The 26,037-nt window shown below is 42.9% G+C and overlaps 1 protein-coding gene across 4 annotated transcripts in view; it reads left to right on the plus strand.

The window, feature by feature from the left end:
- Positions 1-26,037, plus strand: part of MAPRE2 (microtubule associated protein RP/EB family member 2) — a 99,416-nt gene that overhangs the window by 20,458 nt on the left and 52,921 nt on the right. For 2 of the 4 annotated variants that reach the window (XM_039549803.1, XM_010401198.4), the window contains exon 2: positions 6,381-6,442. Coding sequence is in view for 3 of the 4 variants with exons in the window: in XM_010401198.4 (XP_010399500.2) it covers positions 6,381-6,442 (62 nt within the window). In the remaining variant the exon portion in view is untranslated. Of the gene's footprint in view, positions 1-6,380; positions 6,443-20,785; positions 20,985-26,037 lie in introns of those variants that run through there. The other 2 variants (XM_039549802.1, XM_039549804.1) reach the window with 2 other exon arrangements.

The following is a 26,037-nucleotide window of genomic DNA, read 5'->3' on the forward strand; positions in this document are numbered from 1 at the left end:
TATGGAAGTTATCTTTGGGCACTTCCTACTGTGCTTGTTCAGCAGGCTTATTTTCAAAGAATGTCAACTTGGGTAATTCAGCATATTATTATGCCATCAGAACTCTTCATGTTAACTTCAGGATTTGCTGTTTTAAAAGAACTTCAGAAAATAGCTCAGGTCAGAATACAAAGGGGGTTTTTTTGTTGGTGGTTTGTTTTTTTTTTTTTTACTTTTGAATGTGTATTTTAATGCTTTTCCCTTGAACCTTCTTTTTAATTCTAAGATGATGATTAGTCTATAAGATTCAGCTACAAAATGAAGCCTAAAACTGAGTATAGGAGAGGATACATCTGGAGACTGGTGGTGAGTTGACCTGGACCGGAGCAGTTGCTGCTAGCTGTCTTCCATGTGTCTCTTGCTCCTTCCATATTGAACGGGGGAAAGTTGATGTGTGTTCTGCCTTAGGTCTGTGTATCCTCTGGTCTTTAGACCATATCTGAGGACTCTGTGTCTGCTTTTAAAGCTTGATATTCCATCCCACTCAGTGGAGTTGTTCCCTATGTCTGTTTCTGGCCAGCAATACCAGCCAGTGAGAGAGATCCTGTCCTCCCAGTTGTGACAACCCAAGTGTTGATGGGGCCTTGCTGTGTACTGTAAAAACCAGCAACTGTCCCAGATTTACTTTTCTAAATCTGAAAAAGAAAAAAAAGAAAAAAAAAAAGGGGGTGGCCTTGAAATTAGATCCCTTTTTGCTTCTGCTTCAGAGTGGATGGGATTCAGAGTTCTAGCAAAACTGCAGGGCAGCCCAGAGAAATAAATAAGGAGCAAACAGTAAGGGCTGGTATGCCTTAAGGCAATATTATTGCCAAATTCTTCATAATGGGAAACCTTAGTCAATGCTGGCTTTTCTTGCCTCACTATAAAACATGCATCATCACAGCATAACTTTGTTTATAAGGAAGTATTTAAAAGAAATGTGTTAAATGATTCTAGTGCATGAAACTAAGCAGAAACCTGATCAACTCTAGTTATTTTTAAACCAAGTGCTTTCTTTAAGATGATATAATGCCTACCAGAAAAAAAGCCCAAAATATAATAGATGAGTACATACAGAAGTGCATCATAGCAAACTGCAATCCAGTGTGCTATCTGCAGACAGGCACCAAACAAAATTGGTGTGTTGGATGTAGAAGTCAACAGACACAGGCACTGACAGTGGCAAGTGGGACACAGACTTTTAGTTGTGTGATAGAAATTGAGATGCAGACATCAGTGACTCTGAACTAAATTTTAAAGAAAAGGATGCCTCAAATAATTGAAGCAAGATTCTTTTTCTCCAAATGGAGCAAAGAGAAGCTTTTTTTTGGAGATGAGCGAGATGTGGCAGCCTGCTGCTAAATACAAAGAACGATAAATACGCAGTCTCATCTGGTCACCCTATTAGGTCTGCCACCTACTGCTTGATAAACTGGTTTGGCATTGCTTGTCATGCAAAAAAAAAGGGTTTGCCAAATCTGTCACACTACCTAAGTAAAATCACACAAACTGAGCTCTGTTACCCTTTCCAGGTTGGAAGATAATTACTGCATCTCAGAGTTACTGGGCAGGAAGGGAGTGAAGGTATTTGTGAATAGGAGGAGGACAGGTAGGCTGCTGCAAAAATGTAGGTGTCACACTGCAGTTGGCTGGAGCTTTGAACCCAGCAGTGTCATAGAAATTCCCCTTTACAAGAAGTTGACGGGGGACAGGAGAGGACAGCAGAAATGACACAAATTGGTTTACTGCTCTATAGGGAGAAAAATCTAAAGGCTTCCCAAACAGAGTAGAAGTCTTCCTGAGAAAGGATGCATGTTCTTTCCTACAAAGTTGCTAAGTAGGACATGCTTGGATTTACTTTATATGTAAATGACCAAAAAAAGTTTATTTGCTTTGTAAATGAAAGGGAGAGAACAGAGTCTTATAAGAAATCTCTAGGACCTTTTTCATGCCAGTAGATGACTTGAAATCGGAGCACTGGAGAGAAGCAGAACCACTGGGACAAATCCATGTTTGAAATCGGAAAAGGAGAAGAGGTGGGAAGTGCTCGGTACCAGTATCTCACATCTTCTGGGACTGCCTTCCTTGTGAAGCACTCTGGGTCAGACTAGGTTTCTTGTAGTTTTGGAGCTGGAGACAGTATTAAACTCAGCTCTATTTCATGACTTCTTTGCTTTGGGTCTTTGCCTTTGTGCCTTCCCTGTAGTGCCGCAGAGCCGAGTCCTGAGTGGACGCAGAGGAATTACTCAGGAACAGTGAGACAGCGTAGGGCTGGGCTGTTAGTTAGCAGCAAGTTGAGAAATCTGCCAAACTGTGAATAGATGGGGATTTTTATTTTGGTTTTTGTGATTCATGCACAGCTCATAAAAACAGTCGTTCTTTCCTTTGACACTGGAAGCCTTAAAATTAATGGTTTTGTTCATCTTTTCAACAGGAAAGCATATGTAAATAGTGATATACATGGTTTTCTGATTTACACTCTGAGTTTGTCCATTTCTGTAATTCGTCAAGCTATTCTCCACTCAGTAAATGGCTGGATAGCAGCCACATGGGGTTGCTTAAATTCTTTCAGTTGCTAAAAATAAGTTGGTTTTGAAGTTTTTTTCTGTAACTGCTGAGGATATTTGAGGCAATAATCAGTGACTGTCAGCCTATATTACAAATTGCTTTCATGCAACATTGCATTTCCAGTCTTTGGTAGGGGGAGGAAAACAGATCTGTGCAGTGTGGAAGAAAGCATCCAGTACACAGAGAGACAGTAGCAGAAGACAGGGCTCAGTGCCCACAGGGGAAACACAGTTTCTGGAGACGAAGTTTTGAACTAGAAGACATTAGATTTAAATGAGTTTAATTACATTCTGTCCTAACTTTTCCTCCTTGGTCCTTCAAACTAACAACAATGGGTACTACTTTTCATATTACGATTGTAGGATGTGCTTCTAGACGCTGTTGTTCCTTGTTTATTACAGATTCTCTGCTGTACTTTCTTCTTCCATTTAGTTGCTTTGCTTTCTACTTGCATTCTCATATCCTTCTTGCCCAATTCTTGTTTTGTTTGGGGTGGTTTTTGTTTTGATTTGGGATTTGTTTTTGGTCAATATTCATTCAAATTAAATGTAATGCTTTACAGCATTTCAAGGGCTATTATTATAGAAGCCCCTTCTGCGTCAGTTTGTGTCAGTAGGTTCAGCATTGTGGATGCAGCAATAGCTGTTGTGCACAGGGAGGAAAAGTATATGCTGAGAGGGAGCAAGTGAAAGCCTCCAGAGACCACGTAAGCCCTGGAGAGCAGGAGTCTGGCTGAATCCACTGGACACCCCAAGATTCCATAAACTCTGAACCGTAAAAGTTTGCCAAAGCTGCCTGAGGCCTCCACTAGCACTCATTAGTATCAATCAGAATATGTAACCCAGCAGCATCTGAAAAAGTGGCAAATGTAGGCTACAGAGCTGTGTACACAGCTGGTGGAGCAAGGGAAGGGACCCCTGAGGGACCCTGTGGAAGCCAGTGGCCCACTAGTCCAACCCCCCTCGCCTGGGTTTCACTTCCCGACTGTAGCTGTAGCGGGATGACACAAGGGGTTGTGGGAGGGGGAGAACTGAATGCACTACGTGAACAGTCATTGGCTACTAATAAAAGCTACTCAATTCTATTAATAACAGCTAAACTCAAAAGCATTTTATGATAAACATTGATCTGTTTTCTCCCAGTGTAATTCACTCATCAGGGAAATGGATAGTCCAATATAGGGAACTTCCTGCTATGTGTAACTTCACACATAGCTGCAAATACTTGCATTACAACATTGAACAAATCATAAGTTTCTGTCCTGAAAGAAGAAAAACATAGTTGTTTTTGTCTGTTTTACTGCACAGGATTTTCTGAAGCTACTCTTTAAATTGCTCTTAATTTTTTTTTTTCTGTATCCTAAGGTCTTTCCCATTTTCCTGATCCTCTACAGCTTCATCCTCTTTTTCCTAGGTTTTCCAATGTGGAAGAAGGAATTTCTTTAGGTGTCTTGGAAGGTGACTTTTTAGGAGATGGGAACCTATTTTAGAATCAGTTCAGCCTGTGTGTGTTGGGGAGTTTTGAGGAATTGAATTGTGCTTGCTGGCTTACGTAGGGTGGTGATGTGATGCCAGTGTCTGCAGCTGAGAGCGGTGCATGGCCTGCTATGAAGTAGAAGGATGTGGAATCCTTTTCTCTTTGTCTTCATTGTACATCTTTATCCCTCCACCCTTTTAAAGGAGACTCCAGCTCTCCATCCTTACCTTCCTCACACCCACTAAGACCTCTACTGCATTCCTTTGTCCACCTAAATTAAATTCCACCCTAATGATCCACTGTTTCCTGCCGCTCCCTTGCCTGGGTGCTGCTGCGGCATCTCAAGCCAGCAGGACGGGTTGAGGTGTTGGCGTGGCTTACAGAGCAGGTGGAGACCTGGCAGTGCTGCTGCACACAGCAGCAAGTGCCAATTATCTCATCTGGCCACAGCGATCGCACTGCTCCCTGCAGCTCAGGTTTGAAGGCAAAAAGGCAGGAGCTGCTGCTGAGATGTACCTCTTTGGCCTGACCTGTGCAAGCATCAGCAGAATCAGCTTCCAAGTTTTAGGATCCTGTGCTTTGAGGATTTTTTTATTTGAGACTATGAATGAAGTTCAGTATGGTGGTGTTACTCAAATCCCTCTCAAACTGAGGTCTACATACTGAAGACGATGAAGTTAGCTACCTCTGTCTTCAATATGCCATAAATACCACACTCTTCAGAAAGTATAGCTAGGAAAACATTCCATGAGTAAATTAAGTGTCATATTTCTAACGGAATCACTGTGTCTCTCCACTGCTGCTGCCTGTTAGAAGTGCTGGTCAACACCTTCTGGCGAGAGATGTCTTCTTCTAACCATTGTCGCAACTTGTAAGGACGGGACACTCTTGTTGGAGTAGTGCTGTCAGATCTCAGTTCAGAGGGGCACTACTTGAGCAAAAGCCAACATACCATGATGGATTTGCTGTTCCTTTGCCAATAGGATGCCTGAGGTTTGTCAGCTGTGCTGGAATCACTTTCCACATTAAACAAATGGAGGAAAAAGAGTACATTGAAAACTAAAGCTTAAGAGGCTTGGAGAGATTCAAAGAAATGAAACAATAACATGTTTAATAGTTAATTCCCATTCTGGTTTGGCTTTAAGGTAGCTTCAGCTTTCCAGTTTGCTAGCAGCCTTCGTAAGTTCTCTGCCAGGATGAGTCACAGCTTCTGGAGCTGGGATCCAGCCCTTTAGACAAGCCATCTTTAAAGGTCTGTTTACCTTTTCCAGATGATAATGAATTATAGTGAGAATTGCTTTATGTTTTCCTCCTCTTGAAACAGGGGTTTTGATGAATATAAGTTCACCTGTGGTAGCTTCTTGCATCCCTTGGTCCCTGATGCAGTCTGAGTACTCCTGGGATCCTATTTGGTGTAGTTCCGTGCTGTTACACAGAGATAGGTGTCTTTGGAATACTCCTCCCTGCTGGGCTGTCTCAACTAGTTGACTAGGAATGCAAAACAAGCAATAACCAGAGCCCTGGTCTGACTGTAAACCATTATTTACCTGCTAGGAATGATATTTCCTGCTGACTGAGGAGTTGAATTAAGAAACTTAGCCACGTAACCATAGTATGTAATTCAAGGCACAAACTGAAACCCATATACGGTTGCTCCATCTTATGTTTCTGTAGTCTGTAATGTACCACTTGAGAGAATGGATGTGAGGACAAATTTAGCATTCATAGGCAATTCCATGTAGGAGCACAGAAGGGAATGGGCCTTAATGTGGCTGCTACAAGGGGGCAGCACCACGATTTCATTGTTTAGTGAGACACTTCAAAGAACTGCCAGCGTTTTTGTGCTGTGTTGGCAAAGACACGGGCTTTCCTGGATAACAGTTACTGTGCTTCTCAATGGCAGATTTTTTTTTTTTCCTCTGAAAAGCTGTTTAGGCAAGTGCAGCAAGGCTCCAGTTGCATGACACAACAGTCATAACTGATTGCCTGTGCTCGGAGGAAGCCTGCTTGGATGAAGAAAGACCAGTGTGCCTGGAAATCATGAATAAACTCTAAATGCAGTACTGCATAAGGGAGCTCATAGACCTGCTACTCTATCAGGGGGCATCTGATTGTTGTGCAGATGTGTTAGACACTGAGCCATTGTGAACACAGCTGAATTGGGGCATTGTAATGAAGAATTTCTACTCATTTCAATTTTCAGCATACGACTACAGCATCACTGCTCAACCAATGCAAACAAAGACCATCCAGTGAATCTTTTTTTCCCCCCCCTCCTATTTGGTGGTTGAACTAAAGGTTTCATGTTTTCTTTTCAGTGCCAAATTGCTGCAAGGAACAATTCAAGCCGGCAACCAGGGAAAGTGTTTGGATGCCCAAAGTAAGTATGTTTGTGCATTTGTGGTTTTTTTACCTAAGAACTTGTGTTTGATGGCTGTAAGGCAGTAGTTAAGTAAGTTTGGTATCAATAACAAGTGATATTCCTCTCCATCATCTTTGACTATGTAACAGTCATGAGACAAAACTGATGAAAGCTAAGTGAGAGGCCACAGACATCTTATAATAAATAATTTTATAATAAATATAGTAAGTGATTTGGGGGGAGGGGTTTTGACTGGAGTAAGAAGGGAATGGTGACAGAAAGGAACTAAAAAAAAAAAAACCTAGAGGTGGACAATGAATCTGATGTCTCCCTTCTGCTTGGGAGATTCGAGAAATTGTATCCTTCCTTGCTTTTGTTTTGTTAAATGTTAGCTCTTCTGCACTTTATTAGTGCTGCCATCATAATGTTAAGTGGAAGAAAAGCAAATTACATGAAGCATGTGTATGGAGTTAGTAATTAATGCCACATAGAATTCGTAAGGTGCTGTCCCTTTTTTAATCCCCAGCTATGGGATTTTAACTTCAGTCATCCAGCCTCCAGCTTGGCATCTGTGAAATCTGCTCGGGAAGTCACCTTGGGAAAGTGGAAGGACCGGTGATATCAGACAGGAGGCCCACAAGGTGGCAATGTTTAGAAAGCCTTCAGAAGGGATGTGCCCTGAACAGATCCCTGCTTCCTGCGGTTGCCATCACTTGCTGCCCTTGTACCATTGCTGCTGCCTCTGTGCTGTTAAACAAGAAATGCCAGTGTTGCCAAAATGGAGCATAGGATACCTGGTACTAAACCTCTTGTTTGAACGGGTTCACCATTGGCAGTGCTCACCATACTGTGCTGGATACCATTCCTTCCCTTTCCCTTGGAAGGAATGTGCTGCAGCATTAGTGGTTTGCAGTAGCATGGGGTTTCTTTATTCACAGCTAGTAATAAACACATGCATGGCACTGAAATGCTGCTCAGCCTGTGTAATGAAGAACTTTCATTTTCAAAACATACTGCTGCATTTTAGCTAATGCTTGCAAAGCTGTTATAGTGTGTAAATAAATGCTAACTTTGGATGTAGGAGGCAGCTCAGTTTGCAGTGATACTTTCTTCGTGCTTCACAGCTAAAAGTGAAAAGACTAGCTTTACTGTGAAACTAGGGGGGTTGCTCCAGGTTATGTAATGCCCTGCCAAAAAAAAAAAAGAAAAATATGTTTGCAGAAAGGTTTCTCTAGATACCTGATAGGTGTGAGAAATTATTCAGGATAAGTTCTATGGTAAATACAAGAATTGCCACCAGCAATTGTTCACCAGCACAGACATAGGTAAGTAGGAGAGGGACAGTTAAACAAGGAATCATGTAGTCCAGATTCACCAGATTGCAAGAGTAACTTCGACAGCAATTAGCAGACATGCGGGGCTCAAGTGTATTTGATGACTCTCAGGACAATCAGCCTATAATTTAGTCAAAAGTGGCTCATATGCCTCAAGGACGAAGCAATAAATCTAGACTACAGGAGGCATCTCAGAGCAAGAACTAGGAAAATGTAATGTCCTCCCCCGTGGATGCAACCCTTCCCGGGAAGGTGTTGCAGATGGAAGTGCAGCAGGACAATGCCCTGTGCTGAGCCACAGAGCCTTTCATCTGTTGCTTTCCGCTCTGGCATGGAGTAGATGCTGCTGCTTAAAGTCAGGCTTCGTCACTGTGGTTATACTGGCATTGTCACAAGTACTTGGAAACAACAGGAAGTCTAAAGAAAACTGTGAGCATGGAGATAGTGCACAACCACCAAGTGGACATTTATAAAAGCAGACTGCGTCCTACCTGTCTAACAGAAACTTATCTGACATGTGCAGATTTCCTGCAACGTGTAACCCTTTCTGTGAAGCAACAGACGGTTTTCCAGTGTATTCCCAACGGATTGCTGCTCACTGTTTAGCCTTTCCTTTTCAAATCCTTTAGTCCTTATGGCCTATTATATATCCAAATGAAGATCTAGTTATCAGCCTTCTAAGACCAGAGATTCATTACACTGCTATAGAATTAGCTGAGCTATTACAATTCCAAATCCATGTAACATATTATTATATACTAGTCTTTGCACAGGAAACCTTCTGGTCAGGTTTCAGTGGCTTTGAGCCTGACAAATGGGTGTATTTTTCCGTGGAGTTAAGTTATATGGACAACAACATGAGGGATGGATATTGGAATATCCAAGGAGTTTTACAGTTCTTGTATTAGGTGCTCTCATGTGCAACATGCAGATGGGGCCTTTTGGCAGTAGCAATTCCTTGATTGATGCATTATCACCAAAGCAATTACAATACGTCCTAACATTAGAAAGCAAGGCTGGTTTCTACTGGAACATTAGCTCAGGAATTACTCATTAGATTTCAGTTATTTTGGGATAGGTGAAGAGAAAGAAAATACCTTAAAAGTGTGTCCATATATATATATATGTACACGTGTATATAAAGTATGTTGGTATGATGAAGTACTAATTCATGAAGTGTTCAGGGGAGATCTGAACAAAGGCCATTACGAGCTTTTTTCTTCCCTGCAGACATAAATATTCTCTGGCTGTTCATGGTAAAGGTGCATGTACTTAGCAAACCAGCAGACTAAAGAATTGCTTCCTCTCACTTCTTTCTCCTTATCTCCCAGCACCAGCACTGGTACAGAAGAAACACTATTTCTAGATGAGAGCACTTTGTTTCCCCCTCAGTCCCCTGCTGCTTGTTTCCCCCAACTGGTTCCCACAATGTCCACCAAAGAAGACCTGACTTTCCTAAGGGATGCCTTGCAACTTCAGCCAAAAGACTGAAGAAGTGGGAAGTAGGTGGGCTGAGCGGAGTGCTTTTAAAGCATGGTCATTCTGTGGCAACACCATAAAGTCCCGCAAAATGCAGTGGAGGACATCTGTTTGGGAGTCAGTCCTGCGCAGAACACAGATGGTTTATAGCTGGTTTAGATCCAACATGAGAAAACCAGAGCCCTAAAGCCTGAACCTGAGGGAGCAAAGTTAACCAAATGGAATGTTTGCTTATGGCTGTGCGCTCACCAGCTCCATTCCCTTCTTAACTTAGGAACTGGGTAGCTTGGATAGCCTTTTATGGTGCTGTCTGAAAATATTCTGAACTTTGGGGTGATATTTATTTTTCCAGTACCCGATACCAAAAATTATCCCACAGGAGCTCAGCAAAGCAGCTGATGATTCATCAGGAACGTAACTGTGCTTTTCAAAAAGATAACGTGTGGTTTTGTTCAGAGTTAATGAGATCCTTTCCAACGCAGAAGCTGTCAACAGCACTGACATACATTTACAGTTGCAAAAACACATAGCCTTGTGGTTGGGGTTTTTATTAAATAGAAACCTCATTTTCTACTGTAATGAGGAAAAGGCACTGTTTTCTTGCCACTAGTACCTTTTGTACTCGAAGTGTTAGAAGACTTTTATTATTATTATTATTATTATTTTATATACAATGTGGCTGTTCAGAGGTTACAAAATGGTGCCACTTAATGCCAGGACTGCTGAAGCCATGATAATATAAAATAATATAAATTAAAAAATATACCCTTGTTTCTAGTCATCTTTTATTGTCTTCTGCATCTTGCCTATCAATGGTGCTTCATTTAGAAGCTGGAGAATGTTCATTAAAGGATGATTCAAGTAATGATTGAGTTTTGCTCCAGCAGAAAAAGAAACCATAAAATCTAGGACCTTGGAAAATAGTAATCCTTGTCAGATATATCAAGTATTTATAGTGCATGTAGATGCTATAAAAATAACTGTGTGATTTTTCAAAGCAGTTTCTAGATTTTATAAATATAATCTTGCATGTGCCCCTGTCCTGTGGTAGGCACCAGGGAGCTTTCCTGGCCTCTCTTCCCATGCTGCTGCTAAAGCCTGCATCTGCACAGCAGGCATTGGGATACTGAGCTGTGGTGCTCAGGGCCTCCAGCAGCAGAGTAAAATCCAGAGGTGGAGAGGCTCCAAGTATCAGCATTTTTTAATATTTCTCTGCAATCAGTGGAGCTGGAAACTTTGGTTTTCATTAGCTGACTGCTTGGATGCTTATACATGCTCCATGATCTGCAGCTTGCAGAAAATCACTCTATATACTGAGTCAGAGCAAAGTAGGAGTCACTGGTGATGCACAGCACACTAATGAGGTCAGGTGGAAGCAACATTTAAGTTGTTCTTACAGTAGAATTGTTCCTTGTAATAGTGGCTTCTTCGACCTTCTTAGACACTTGTTTAGCACTAGGTCAAGTATGAGAAGGCCACTGTTGTGGACAATGCTATTGTGTTACAATACAAGGTGGCAAAATTAGAGGTTTTCAGGTCTTGGGACCTAGTAATTTGTTGCACTCAAATCCAAATGTTGTAATCACCGGTAGCATCTTGCATGTCTGCTCCTACTTGAGCCTGGAGCAGGCACAGAAACAGGCATTTGGTGGGAGGTGCAAGGGGGCACAGGGGCAAAGTCAGTGGCATCTGGCTTGAGCCTTAAAAGCCTCAGCTGGAGATCTGCCACCAAAGTGTGCACAGTTGCCACCCGTGTTAAAAATCCTCTCTGAGGGATGAGACAGGCCAGGTACATGTCATGGGTACCACTTCTTGTGGGGAGCAGCAGTTTTAAGTCTCATCAGTACCCGTTCCTCATAGAAGGAAGCTGGCAGAGCCCCCATATTCAGGTTTATGCAGTGGCTTCCATTAGAGCTTCATCCTCTTACAAAAGGTCTGGATTTGGCGCACAGCACTAATGACCTGAGCGGGATGTGTGGGATAAATGCCTTCTGAACAGCACTACGGGGGAACTACCCTTACATCATGTTGTAGGTTTTTAAACAAATAACTAATTCCTGTCTTGTGTCTGTATAAAAGAACAATATTGACTGTGCTCAAGTATTTTCAGACTTGATCTGATTTCATAGCTATGATCGTTTTTGTGTAATGTAAGAGGCTTCACATAATCACTCTTTTAAATCTACAGCTTATGTTTGACAAGTGGGTCATTGGTTAATGGAAGCAAGTAAATCCAGCTGTTTATCTTTTCAGTGGGATCATGCACTTTCTGTATGCTCTTGTCTGCTCAGAATGGAGACCTGTACATTTTTAATGGCCCTCCCTCTATTTTAGAGTAGGGGCATGAGCTTTACATTATATTTCATTTCTTCCCTACATTCAAATAAAATATAGTCACAGTATTACTTCTGCTGGTATCCCACCTGATCCACAAATTTGTGGCAGCAGTTGTGGTACTGTTAATTTAATTTCTATGTGTGATTTTTTAAAAAGTTGTTTATTTGACTTCATGAGGCAAATTTACTGTTGTACACTGTTTAAAAATTTTCTTGCTTCTTTATTTCTCCTACCCAAACCCCCAATATTTCTGTGTGTTGCTCTCAACAGATGCATCTTCCACTAAAGCAGACCAGCAGGAGCTTTCTCCCAGCTAGCTTTAACTCTTAACATTTTTTGGGTAATTTGAAATTTCAGGGTTTCAGAAATTGCTATGTAAGCCTTCTGTAGGGTCCCAGCATCTAAATAAAGCACTTGCAGCACTAGGTTAATAAAGTGCTCAAAGTATTAATGGAAACTTAGTCTAATAGGTCAAGCTCCAAAAGTCCTCTTAGGGAATGTCTGTCAGCAACATAATTTTCGTGACACAGTTTTCAAGTATTCTAATTTTTTTTCAATTCAGACTACTAATATAAGTGTAACATGATTAAAGCTGTCTATGAAAATTATTTTTCCTCTGCATTTGAAAGCTATTTTATTCATAAAGGCTTAGCATAAACACTAAGATGATAATGAGCATTGACTTGCCAGGGGAAAGAGTCTGTTTTCCATCAATAAGTGAGAAAACGAAAACTTTCAGATTAGTAAGGGTATTGTGTTAAGTAGCAATTAAATTATACTCACAGAACACTTTCTTGCTCCCAAATGCTCTAGTACTTGCAAACAGAAGCTATTACTTTAGAAGTGTGTTACAGGTCTAAATTCTTAACAGCAATTTAAAAAGCATGTGTGTAAGAAATCCTCAGAAAATAAAGAGCAGAATTCCTCAGATGCTTGCATTTGGCCAGGAAGGAGCCTGAAATAGCTGAAACAAGTCTATTTGTCTGTGGGAAGACAAACGTCTGTTTAAAAATGTTGTGTGCAATACATGTATTTGCTGTAGCCCAAAGAGGAGGCACTCCCTGATTTCTCTTCCAGCTAGAGATCACAAGCAAATCCTTGGCAACCTAGTTTTTCACAGGTGCTGAGGTGCCTCAGGGATTTCAGCTCTTTGGTGTGTTAATGGCAGCAATGTGTCACATGAGGTGGTGAATCCTGGCTGTGATGCAGCCTTTAAATACAGGTGTCACTTCCTGGGGTGGCTGCATGTGAAGGTGCATGCAGCTCAGCAGGCAAGTACTGCAGCCCATTCCTCTTGGCCAGGCTGAAATGAGGTGTAATGACATATGTTAGTATGTTAGCTGACATAATGACAGTATGTTAGCTGGACAGTAAGTATGCTGGGGATTTGTCTGAGGGAAGGCAACCAATTTGACCCAGGTCCCCTGCAGGTGGCTGAGGAAGGAAAGTGGAAATTGCCCAAGCCTACAAAGGATTATGTCTGACAAAGGAAGAGTGGGGAAGAATGGGAGAAGGAACAATGGAGAAACCTCAGGTGTGGAAGAAATCCTGAGATAAAAAGGAGGAGGCACTCATTAGTTATAGCAATGGAGAAGAGGGATTGGATTTGCTTAGCTGCAGAGCTGGAAGTACTGAGAAGATTAGAAAGCAACCTGTGGAAGAAAGGATGGAGATGCACCACAGTGGTGCTGAGGATGAAGCTTGCACAGACTTGTGACAGTAAGTGTCTTGAGGAAGCTGGTCATAACAGCAGGGCCCGTTTCTGTGCTTGTAAAATGAGGAAAGTTGACAGAAATCAGTTTTTGTTAAATGTTATGAATGTCCCAGATAAAAAGCAATTATCTGGAGAAGGGGGAAGGTTGCATACAAACAGAAAAGCACACCACTTTCTGTGTAACTTCTTGGCATTTGCTGATTTGATGGGCAACGAGACACCTTGGCTCTGAAAGAGAATGATTTGTAGTGCAGTGTAGGGTCCTGAGAAAACGCATTTTGCAGCAGGGCAATGGGTTCTTGGGCTGGGGTTTGCAATCACAGAAACACTCACACGCTACTGAATGACTAGGCAGTGTGATTTTGATCCTGGTCAGGCATGAATGTGCTCTGTATTTCTTTCACATTAGCTAGGGCATGTGATACTGTTTATGTTGGCTTTTTGCTGGGTGTGGGAGGAGAGACACTTAATTAACAGTTTCCTGGGACAAAGTAACCCCTTCAAATCCTGGTTTGTAAAGTCTTTGTCAGCTGGTTGAAACATTGTTGATCCAGTAAAGTTTAATAGACCATCTGCTGGAATCATTACTTTCTTGTGCCAGCCTTCTCTCTTCCTCTTTAGCAGTGGCGAGCATCTTGGGCAGGTCAGACAGGTCTGTAGCAAAAGACTGAAATGCCTTCAAAGTGTATTGCTAACGTTTTCAGTGTAGAGCAGTAAGAACATACATCAGAGATGGAGACTGTCCACTCCCACCTGATTTTATCATCTTTTTACCTTTTTCCAGACACCCTTCCTGAGCCCCAAGAGAGCCAAAGATTCCTCAACAGCTGAAAATAAGTAAATAAATGCTAGGCTTAGTCTCTCACATTTCCAAGCCCTTCCAGGCTTTTGCCGTTTCTAACTTGTTTTACTGGTTTTGTTTAAGATACGAATGTCTGAAGCTCTGACTTTTCCCAGTTGTAACAGTCATAAACTGTACTGTATGGAAACATGAAAACCCAAATCCTTCTCTTCTAGAACACTAATCTCACTTTCATTTAATTCAAATTCTGTCATCCTCTGAAAAAATGTAGGAATCCAGATTACCTGAACATTTTTGATGTTTTTACTTTTGGCTTTCCATAGTCTTTGCATCTGAACTCTGACAAAACAAGTCTAGAAAACTAGTTAACACCTCAGTGCTAATGGAAGTGGTAATGGTACATCTAGAACAGCTCCAGCCAAACAATTCCATGTAAATGCATGTGAATGAGCCATGAGTCATTCTCCAGTCTCAATTCCTTTCAACCAGTATTAAGGACACAGGAATCCTTACTCAAAGCATTTATTGATCACAGCCTCCATTTACAGGTTTTTAAATGAGAGCTGCTCCACAAGGTGTGTCTGAAACTCTGCTTTAGCCCAGTGGGTATCACTGAAAACAAATGCAACAGACACTAAAGAATTCCAAATTTTGGGTTAGTCTGGAGTTAATGGAAGTAAAAATTTCTTCTCTTTGGAACCATTCCTCACTGAAGTATTTCCTGCTCTCACGGGAGCTTTTTGTTATGTAGAAAGTACTGGATAAAAATGTTCTGGCTATTTGGTGTGAACTTCTTATGTTTTAAGTAAGGAATCCTTTGATGTATACCGAAGAATGCTTCTTTCTAAATAGGAATTTGGGGAGTTTATTCTTTAAAGCAGCTAGATTTAGCTAATGGGATTTAATAAATGTCCACTAAACCAATTTATTAATTTTAATCAATTAATTAATTTTAATTAATATTAAAAGTACACAACTTAAAATATTTTATTCAAGGTTTTTTGAAATCCTGTTCCTGTGAATGTAAGCCCTTGTTTTGTAGACAGTATTTGAATCTTGAATTAATCCTTTGATTTCTATTTGATTTCTACAGTAACTATAAAAGGTAACTGCAGTCTTTCTGAAGGAAAATACCCACGGACTGTGGCTCTACAAGATGTCTCTCTTTAGCAATCGGTTCATGCACTAATGGTCAGATTGGATTTGCAACTCGTAAGACCAAATTTTCAAGTATGCTTAGCAGACAAAGACTCCAACATTTATTTTACGCTTCCTCACAGGCACAGAACACTTCTTAAAATGTTAAATGTGAGCTCTGAAATATAAATATCTCTGTATATTTAAAAATAGACTTGAATTACCTCATAGGGATGTGGTCCATGCACATTGTGTAATTGGGACAGCCCTCTCTTTTTTGTTTTTTTTTTTTTCCCCCCCTCTTTATCTCTGTGTCTCCAGGGAAGACAAATAATCAAGACTTGCTTAAAGTGGCAACACCAGAATCCCCAAGGGTGGGAAGCTCATTCTTTGTCTACAGGATGTCTGGAGTGATAAGTAACTGTTTTAATACAACTCATGCAGTGTTTCTTTGTCGTGACAAAATTATAATTTGGTGTTTGGCATAGTGAGTTTAAATGCCTAGAAATACAAGGTATAGAATGAAGTACCAGGATGGAGGTGGGACAATTTATTCAGTGCTGTGTAAACAAAGTCTATAAAGTTACAGTTTTGAATTTTCACCTGAAGTGATTTTATGCCACACTGCCTTCCTTTGGGTTGATCAGTGCTGTTGACAGTATGTCAGCAAAACAGGAAACATGAGTTCTGCATAACCCAGGTCAGCTTGAAATTTACCATGCACCACATCATGTCTGATACATGTTTGCTGTGTTAGTAACACTGCTGTTGCTGATCCCTTTATGGGTGTTTCTGTGTGGTACGTTATCGTCGCAGGTTAGAACTGTGCTCTAGTTTAGGCTGGCACAAGCCGGTGCTCTCTAATAGACATTCAGTTGCAGGTACCTCACTTGCACTTCTCACAGATAACATGCAAATCTGATCTCCTAAATCTTCTGTTCCTAATCTACTAAATGCAACTTTAGAAATTAGGCTGATTGTGATGCAGCCTAATTAAGTATGCTCATGGTTATACCCATCTTACTGAATCTCCTCTTGCTGGGAATAAAGTATGTCAATGTACCTTAATGAATTGGGACTTCCTTGAACAACCAAAATGTGCCCAAGACTTAACAGAGTGACTTCTTTTAGCTCTTCCAAAACTTTCTTCCTAATTTGCTTTATTCACTTATTTTCAAATTTAAACACTCTTGGCCAACTCCTTCAGGAGAAAGAGCCTGTTTCTGCATGGGTTTCTGATAAACACAGGCACACGACTGCTAGAATTAACTTATTTTAATCTACAGTGTGTAAATCTGTGGCTTTACAGAATTCTGTTAATCTTTGTTGTGATAAAAAAAGACTATGAGAATAATTAAATTAGGAAAGCGGACTACATTGCTCTGGACTGTTGCTTTCCAAAAGTTATTGCTACCTTCCAACTGTTTTCTGAAATCTAATCAAAGGAATTTTTTTCCCCCACTGGAAAAAACTGCACTTGTGACAGGAATGTTCATTAAATTCCTCAGAAAAGTGATGTCCATGGCCCAAAATAATTATATTTGCATGGTGTTTGCTGCAGTTTGTAGCTGGGCTGTATTCTGAGAAGAGTGCAAGCCATATCACACTGACTCCTTTAGAGCTTGAACAGAGATGTCAGAGATGAGGGATTCAAGCTGGCCACTGTAGGGTTAAATGTGTTTTTCTTAGTCTCACTCCCTATTGCTTCCCCCACCCGAAGTTATCCAAGCAGTGGGGAATTTCTGCAATCATTAATTGTATTTATAGTTTGGCTATGTCACATGAAATACTCCCTAAAACTGTGTGTGTTTTTTTTAATCCCCTTACAAATGTATCAGCAGAAGTCTCTAGCCTGGCCATCACCTCTGCTGTCAGAGGCTGTACATTGATTGCTTCTTATCAGCATTAAAATATTTATAATTTATTTCCACATTAACTGCCTAATATAAAATTCTGGGTCGAGTGCGCCTGAGGTCTTTCTAATGCCGCATCTTGGGCTTTTAGAGGATTTTACTCTCAGGCACTGTAAATTAGCCTGTATGGCCTTTCTACTGCAGTAAGTGAGACTTAGAGCAATTAAAGAGAGAGGAACTGAGAACAAAAGCTCTGAAGAGGAAGGAGCAACCAGATTTTGGAGAACGATGTTTAGGCCTGTTCTAGTGTTCTCTCTACCTGGTTCACCATGGCAGAAATCAAAGTACTGGAATGCATTTGATGTGGTAGGGTGATGCTTTTTGCATCAGCAGTGCACCTGGGACTTGCTGTGTGGCTAGCATGGCACGGGAGCATGTGGTCCTGAGAGGATGTGACGTCTCCATCCTTGAAGATTTTCAAGATTTGGATTGATTAAGATCATGTCACCAAATGTGACCTGATCTCATATTGGTGATGATCCTGCTCCAAGTGGGAGATTGGACTGGATGACCTCCATAGGTCCCTTTCAACCATTGCCTCTCTGGTCTCAGTGCTGAAGATCTATTACATCAGGTTTTGTAATTCCACCCTTCAGAGTAAATTGCTTTCCTGGCTCTGTGCTTTGCTTAGTCTGCACATCACTTGTGAGTACCAGATTTCGGTACTTTCAGCATACCACAGGTGGAGCTTTTTATCAACACCGACGCTGACCTTTCCTTCTTCAGATCAATTCTCTATTGGTGTGCCTAGTGCATGTAAAAATCTATAAAGGTAGCACAGATGGACGGACACCTAATAACAGCAACGAGTTTCCTCTTTCTTTGAGACCTCTTAGCTTAGAATGGTGGAAGTGGGAAGAAGATGCTGGGGGCTTCCAGCACATAGAGATAGGAGTTGTGATTGTGGGCCACACGGTGCCCAGAAACAGAGATTAAGTAGAGGGAAGGCTGTGCATATGGAATCCATATTGCACCCAGAGCCCCCTGAGCTGTGCTAGATCCACTGAAGCCCACTGAAATGTGTGCTTCCTGAAAACCAGTACCAGGCTTCTTTTTCCATAAAGGTAAGGTACTGTGCTGAGGCAGCATGGGTTTTTCTGACCTTGAGTCCTAATGCAGAGGCAGAAGAGGTCTGAAGCAAAGCTGTCATGCTCTCCTCACCTGCACTTCTCTTCTATACTTTTGTTGGTACATGTTTTAAACAGTTTTGGAGACTTCAATAAAGAAGCTTCTGTTCTTTGCCACTGGTGAAGAAATAAAAATGTTTTTACAAGTTAGGGTTGCAGAGTGTTTTACTGCTTGCTGCCTTGCAGAGCAGGTAGGGTTATGTCTGGCAGATAAAGACCTGCTATTGATTATTTTTATATTCTGTCACCACATAGCATTTCTGGCTTCTCCATGTCCTTGAGTGTTACTAAGATGCTTACTGGCCTTTTTAAAAGAATGGTTTTTGTTGCTTGTTTTGAAAAAGGCTCAAAGGTAGCTTCCTCCAATTACCAGATGAATGAAACATTTTTCAGTGAAGTGTGCCAATTGCAAATGTCCATAGATTGGTTACTGAAAGATAAGTTTGAGTGTATTTGAAAACCCGGCAGAAAGAATAAGTAAGATCCCCTGTCTTGATGTTCAGAGGACAGTGGCAAGTTGTCAGACTAACTTGAGCCTTGTTAGAGATTGCTCTAAAATGTGTGTTAATGTATACATCTGATTTAAATCCAAGGATATTCTCAGCAGTCCAAGTGCTGTGCAGTTGGTGCTATTGATAGTATTCACCTTATAAGCTCTCTGTGAGTGGTCTATATTATGAATATAATCATGTAAACTAAGCTTTCAGTGAAGTGTGATTTCAGTCTGATGTTAGGTAAAAATTAGTTAAAATTTCAGTAAGTCACTGTCTTTGTGCAGAAAAAAATCTGGGATAGAAACCTGATCAAACTCATACTTCAGAACTTCTGAGTTAAAATATCAGCATATGTCTCTGAGAACACATTAGAAATACTCACATGGCTTTTGTTTGACCTACCATCTTGAAATTATTTTTAAAAGAGTGTTGGATTTGGGGGCATGTATTTTTTAAGATGTTAATAGATCGGCTCAAATACTTTGCATCTAACAGCCTTGAGGTCATACAGATCTGTTTAGAGACTGTGCCTATAGCCCCCCCCCCCCCCCCCCGCCCTTGTTGGTTTCTGCTTAGAGAAAACAATTTGTAAACAGCTGGATAGTATGTTTTTCTAATGTGGTAGAAGTGTGGGTTTCGATGCACTATTGGGACATGAGGGTAGGTTTTGACCACAGTGAAGTTCAGATCTGCTCCTTAGGATGACCAGCATTGATCTGTGGTAATGTCAAACTTTGAAGCACGTTGCTATTTAGGCAAGGGGAGATATGCAGAAATCATGGAGCTTTGCAGAAGGAAATGGACTGGGGAGGATGCAAAAACCTTTCTAGAAGGAGGGGAAGAAGAGAGGAGGGTTGTGTGATTGGTGATGCTACCAGTGCCAGAAGTTCAGTGCTACTGCCTTGGCAGGTCTCTTCCATTCTTGTTTCTGATCCAAGCAAGATTTTAAAGGATGTACCATCAAATGTTTTTTCTGTGGAAGCCTGAGCGCAGGAGAATGCTGGAAATGTGCAATACAGCTTGACAGATGTCGTGGTGTGCTCTCCAGTGAAGTTGTAAGCAGGGATACAGAGCTTGGTAACTTGAACATCCTGGTGTTTGGGGTGGAAATACAGGCGGAGTAGCAGACACAGGAACCGGGAAAAAAAGAGCATAAAATAACTTACACCTTTGTGTGCTGTTTTATTACTAGGAGTCCATGATTTTTTACATCTTGTAGTTTCATGTCACTTAATATTTATGCACTTTTAAAAAATAAAGTGTTTACGATATGAAACACAAAACGCCCTCCATGATTCTTGCAAGCTGCAGCCCGTGCAGGCGGGCTTTGTGCGGTGGGGATGGCCATAGCCCCCGGCACACCCGCACCGGGGGAAGATGCTGGGGAGAGCTGGGCGGTGTTCGCTGCTGCGGCTCGGCGCTGTGTAACCGAGCAGCCCGGCGTGGGGGCTCCTGCAAAAGAAGGAGCCTGAGCGCGATAGCTCCCTGGTGCGGGGAAAAGGCGGACGATGCTGAGGTACCGGGGCACGGAGGGTGATGATGAGGCATCGGGCTTCGAGGTCTCGGCTGGTCTCGTACAAGCCGGGCGCACACGCGGCTGTCACAGGCGGCGGTGGGCAGGGGCACGGCGCGGTCCCCACGGGAGAGGCGGCGTTTCTGTGCCGCCCACGGGTGCAGGGACAGGCGCGGGGGCGGCGGGACCGCCGTGCGCGGCCGGGGCGTGTGTGGGGGTGCCCCGGCGCTTTGTCTGTGCCCGCGCCGGGCGGGGGCCGCCGGAACGCTCGGGCCGTTCCGCCGCGGGGGCCGGCGGCTGCCCCGCACTCCCGGGGCGAGCGGCTCTTTGTGTGGGGGCGCGGGGCGGGGCGGGCCCCTCTCCCTCCCTTCCCTCCCTTCCCTCCCTTCCCTCGCCGCTGCCGTCCCCGGGCGCAGCGCGGCGCCGGCCGGTTGCCATGGCGAGGGGCGGTCACGTGTGGCGGCGGCGGGGGCTGACGCGCGGCGGGGCGGGGCGGGCGGGCGGCAGAGTCGCGGCTGCCGCCACCTTCCGCACACCAGCAGCAGCAGCAGCGGCAGCAGCTCGGGGCTCTGCGGAGCGGCGGGAGCGCCAATGCCCGGACCGACCCAAGCCCTGTCCCCAAATGGCGAGAACAACAACGACATCATCCAGGATAACGGGACCATCATCCCCTTCAGGAAGCACACGGTGCGGGGGGAGCGCTCCTACAGGTACTGCGGGGGCGCTGCGGCGGCGCGGGGGGCGGTTGCATAAGGCGGGCGGGCTGCAGCCCCCTCCTCTCCCCCGGCCCCGCATTGTCCGGCTGCGGAGCGCTCGGGGGATAGGCGGGATGCGTGCGGGGGCTCGCCGCGCCCGGGCGGAAGAAAGGCGGTTAAAAATGATAATTAAAAAAAAAAAGAGGTGGGGAGGGGGAAATAAAAAGGAGGGAAAGAACGCCCCCCTCGCGGGCAGCCAGCTCCCCTTGGAAAAGAGCCGCAGCACCTCGCTGCGGATCTCGGAGGGAGGCGGCGCCGTGCGGGAGGCGGCGGCCGCGGATGGCGGGGCGCGGGCAGCCCCTGCCCGGCCGGGAGAGCCGCACCGGGCACCGGGCAGTGCCCGCCCCCCGCACGCCGGTGTGGGGGTGACAGCCGCCCCCCGCTCCTCGGGGCGGGGGTGACAGTTCCCGCGGTGCCTGCGCGGGGGAGGGCGGCTCCATCCCCGCCCCCCGCTCCCCGCCAGCCCCATTTTGTGTTTATTTATCGTCTCTCATTTGGGGGGGACACCCGTCTTTTGTCGCAGTTGTAGGCATTTTTGATGAATCGTTTGGCATGCGGTGCTGGCAGCGCTTCTGCATTAACATCTCTGACAATATGTTCCGGCAGATAAGCTCATTAAAATTGTTTGCATTGTTTGATAAGGGTCGCGGCGCAGCCCGGAACGCAACTGGTTTGATGTGCTCCTTGCTGCCGACTCGAAGGGCGATAATAGGGCCGGTGGCTCCTTATGTCAATATACAGTTATTTTAAATGCTCCCTGGATGACAGCAAGCAGTGCCTCTGCAGAGTACACGCCCCTCGAAGCTGATTTTCAAGCAGCAGGAAATGATGCTGCTCTCAAATATCTGACTAAAGTGGCGAGTTGTAGCTCGATTACATGAAAACAAACGTGGATGGCTTGGCTTGTTTGTCTGAAGAAAATCAGAGTATTTTTTCTTCTGCTGAGGAATAACGGAGCTGCCACCGGCATAGCTGGCCATTAATAACCTTAACAGTGAATCTCATTGTTGATAACACACTGACGGGTGAGCGTGAAAGGCGTCGGAGATCCCAGTGTGTGGTTTGTTTGAATTGCACAAAATTTAGTCGGTGTCTCTCTCTGAATCTCCTTATACCTCATGCACTGGAACCCCAGTGCACGCACTTAGCACAACGCGGCAAAATTGCTTTTGTAAGGACCTATTTCTACTTGCAGAAAGCCTGGAGCTCTCACTTCTTATATCTAAATTTCAGCTGAGTAGTACAAGATTCTGTTTTAGGAGAAAGCTGTATTTCCATCTTGCACCTAAGCAGAAATATGAAATAGATTTGAAATGCCATGCATCTATCTTTACTTATTCTGACATGTCATAGGTACCACTGATTGCTGTCTCACTTGTTTCCTTCAGAAGGGTTCTTTTGAAAACCTCAGTTAAGTGGGGTTTTCCATTCTTTTTCAGTAGGTTTGTATGGTTTTCTGCAGTCATCAACAAGTCAGTTTTCTTGCCCTTTTGCCTGTCATATCATACACTGAACTATGTCTAGAAAAGACGTTTTGTGAGGCTGCTGTGTTCAGCGCATGATGACAGGAATAACTGTATCACTTGCCCAGTTTCCCAGAAATTGTGAAGTTACTCTGTATCTGAATAGCCTTTCCTCCAGAGAAGTGCTCCTTAGTCCTTCAGGGATTTTTATCCATTTCTATCTCTCTCTAGAGCAATATAAAGGAATACAGAACTACTAATGCTAATGTTGCATGTTATTTTTGGGCAGTAAATAAGTAATTCAGTTCAATATATTTCAGAAATAAACCTTTAATACACAAATAAAAATTTCCACTGGGGAATTCTATTTAGGTTATTTTTTTCCTTTTGGAAATTTACCCTGTTCTGCAGAGTCATAACACCCATATCTGTTGATTTCTCCCTTTCTCCGGGGGAGAAAATGATGCTTAACTTGCTTCCATCTGTAGGTAACATACTTCAGGAAGGAAATGTCAAGCATAACAGAAGAGAAACATTAAAGAAAATACGTGAAAACTGCAGTGAAGCTTCTCCTTGATACTGGAAAAATGGCTTTCAACTTCCATGACAACCTTTAGTAGCTAGGCAGGTTTGGTCCTTGTTCAGTGTGAGTGGCAGCAGGAGATCACTGGGTACAACAGATGAATTCCATCAGTTTAGTGCCTGCTGCCACACTGGACTGTCGGTGTCATTCCAGACTTATGGAGCGGCTTGTAGGACCTCACCATATGACACATCAAGTTGCTATGCCTCTGATTGTTGGCCTGGGTTGTTCCATCTAGGAATATGGAATAAATATGTCATTACACACACCCTGGAGGTTGACATCAGATGAGCAGTTGTACAAAGCTAAAACACTTCTGCGTCCTGCAGCTTTGCTCTCAAGTTAACCTGCATCTGCCATGTGTATAGAGGTTCAGTATTTGCCTTTCAGTCCTTCTTTCCTGTAGTAACAGAAATGCTTTCTCATTTTACAACTTTTAACATGTTCTGTTTCATAAATATTTTAAAACAGAAGTAGTCTTACCTGACCAGGAAATTTGTATTGATCAGATTGGATACTCTCAGACCTAAGAAACAACTTCGCTATTTCTAATACCAGGTCTTACCAAAGATTTGATATCCACCTCCTGAAGAAGATTTAAAAACAACTACAGGTTATACCTTTTTACAGACTAGGAAGCTGACATGGAAGGAGCTGCTGTAAGTTGTATGCTGAGCTGAGGATGCAGCAGGGAATTGAACTTATACCACGATTCCCAGCCATGTGCTATGTATGCAAAGCCACAAATAGTTTTCTCAAGTCTTCCAAAGGACATATTATATTTTGCAGACTGGGACATACAGGCCCAAGGTGTTAAGTTTCTCAGCCAGATTTACTTAGCTGGTAAATGGAAACCAGGCACTTTGGCATAAAATTTAGTCACAGGGTGATGTTACCTTTTGGAGTTAATAACTGTAATCAATCTGTATTGCTCACGTGCTGTTTCATGTGCTTCAGATCAGGAGACTGTTGAAAATTTGTTTGGTACTGAGGTGTCTTTCTGTTGGCCCAAAGTAGACTTGGGGTCTTTTCTGAAGCAGTGAAGAATAGCATTAACATTTAACGATAGTTTACTTCCGTGTTCAAAGATGGCTGAAAAAATTCAATGAGAAACAAAATCAACAGCTGTGTGGAGAATTTTTTTTTAAATAGGGCACGTTTGCAGTGCTTTTTTTGCCAGACTCCAGGCATCCTGTGTGGTTGATCAGCTCATCATATTTTTAAAAGCTAAAGTATTGAGTGAATACTTGTAGGTTCAAATGGCATACCTAGTCTAAACCACCCTGGTCCTAAAGAGACAAACTGTTGTACCTTCCTTTGCAGAATACTGTGCTTAACTTCTGCTTTGTGTGTTGCTAGAAAAATGGTTTTCTGGGCCTTCGTTCCCTGGCTATATTTAGTTTTATACCCAGAACTTGCATGAAGCAGAGGGGAAGGGGCCAACTTCCTGATTATTTTTCTTCAAATCACTAAGCTAAAAGGAAAGAGTACTTTTGTTTTAGTTTTTTATCTATGAGTGTATACCTTTTTAATGTTACCTGTTTTAAGTGTTTGTTTTTCCTAAGTGTTGTCTTCATTCTAGAAATCATTGTGTAAGCAGTGAGTCATGGTGTTGTGCATAATAATGAAAGCTAGACAGCAGTGGTGATTTCCTCACCCACTGCTGGAATAAGTTGTGGGGTGTTACAGAGCATAGCGGGCTGCCTTTTACAGCGGTATGGGCTGATAACTTCCATGCTGAAAGTCAAGATTTACGTTGTAGCAAAATCTGTTCTGGTCTTTGCCTTCCGAACTCCCAGTGAATTGCCGGATGCAGGCTGGCCCTGGGCAGCAGAGAGCATCCATCCCTTGGCAGGACCTGCCCCTGTCTCTGGTGACTCTGTGCCTTCCACATGTGTGGCTTTACTCAGGGTTCAAAGGGAGACCTGTTGCTTCGACTTACTGTGGGCAGAAGGAATTTACTGGTCTTTAATTAGGTTCCACTGAATATGGTAAGCAGGTAGATACACTGGAGTAAAAAAAAAAAAAATTGTGTTGAAAAAATTAATATATTAAGGCCCAAGCTTGCTGAGAACTGGGAAGATGATACAGAGTAAAAGCAGTGAGTTGTCTTCTCACTTCACAGTACAGATAGGTGTGACTTCTGAAACTGTAAATGCCAGTCAAAGCAAATGCTATTAAATATATTAGTAAGTGAATCTTTATTTTCAGAGGCATCTGCTCTTGACCTAACAGCTGCATTGCAGATTATGAGAATTTTGTCCTAGATTTCACTGAAAGCAGGAAAAATGCAATAACAAATGTTTGAAAAAACCAGCAGCAAACTAATATAAATTACACCCCATAAATTTGGCTTGTGTTTTTCTAAAAGTTGTCGTTGTGATAACCCCCTTGTCTGCCAAGCATCTGGATTGCAATAAGACAGTTACTGCAGGGAGAAGACCATCCTGATGACTTAGAGCCAACAGCTTACTAGCCAGCATTAAAGAGGGACTATGCAGAAATCTTTCTTTGGTTCCTGTCAGCTTAGGTACCCTCTATTTTCTCTTCTTTCACTTTCATAAAGCTGTCTTCCTATTGCTGCCACTGCTGTTCTTCTTTAATCTTGTTTTCTGATTAGGGAGTACTCTGCCTAGAGAGAGCTGTTTCGGTGAGTATCTTCTGCTGGGCAGGTCCAGCTCTCAAAAAGCAAAGGGTGAAACTGTCTGAAGATAACTTGGAATCACATGTGAGAGCATGTAAATGTCTCTGAGGGGTAGGAGGATGACTCTGCTCAATACTGCATGAGTAATTTGAAACCTAGATAGTCCCTGCCTGTATTATTGGGGTATCTCTGTTGAACTGGATTTAGACCTTCCTTGATGGAAATACCTTCATAGTGTTTTGGGGGTTGGGGTTATTTGTTTAAATCAGGGGCTAAGACGGAGGTAGCTTTTTGGGGAGTGGGGAGAGAGGAGAGAAA

The sequence above is a fragment of the Corvus cornix genome, chromosome 2, assembly GCF_000738735.6.
Source record: "Corvus cornix cornix isolate S_Up_H32 chromosome 2, ASM73873v5, whole genome shotgun sequence".
Lineage (NCBI taxonomy): Eukaryota > Metazoa > Chordata > Aves > Passeriformes > Corvidae > Corvus > Corvus cornix.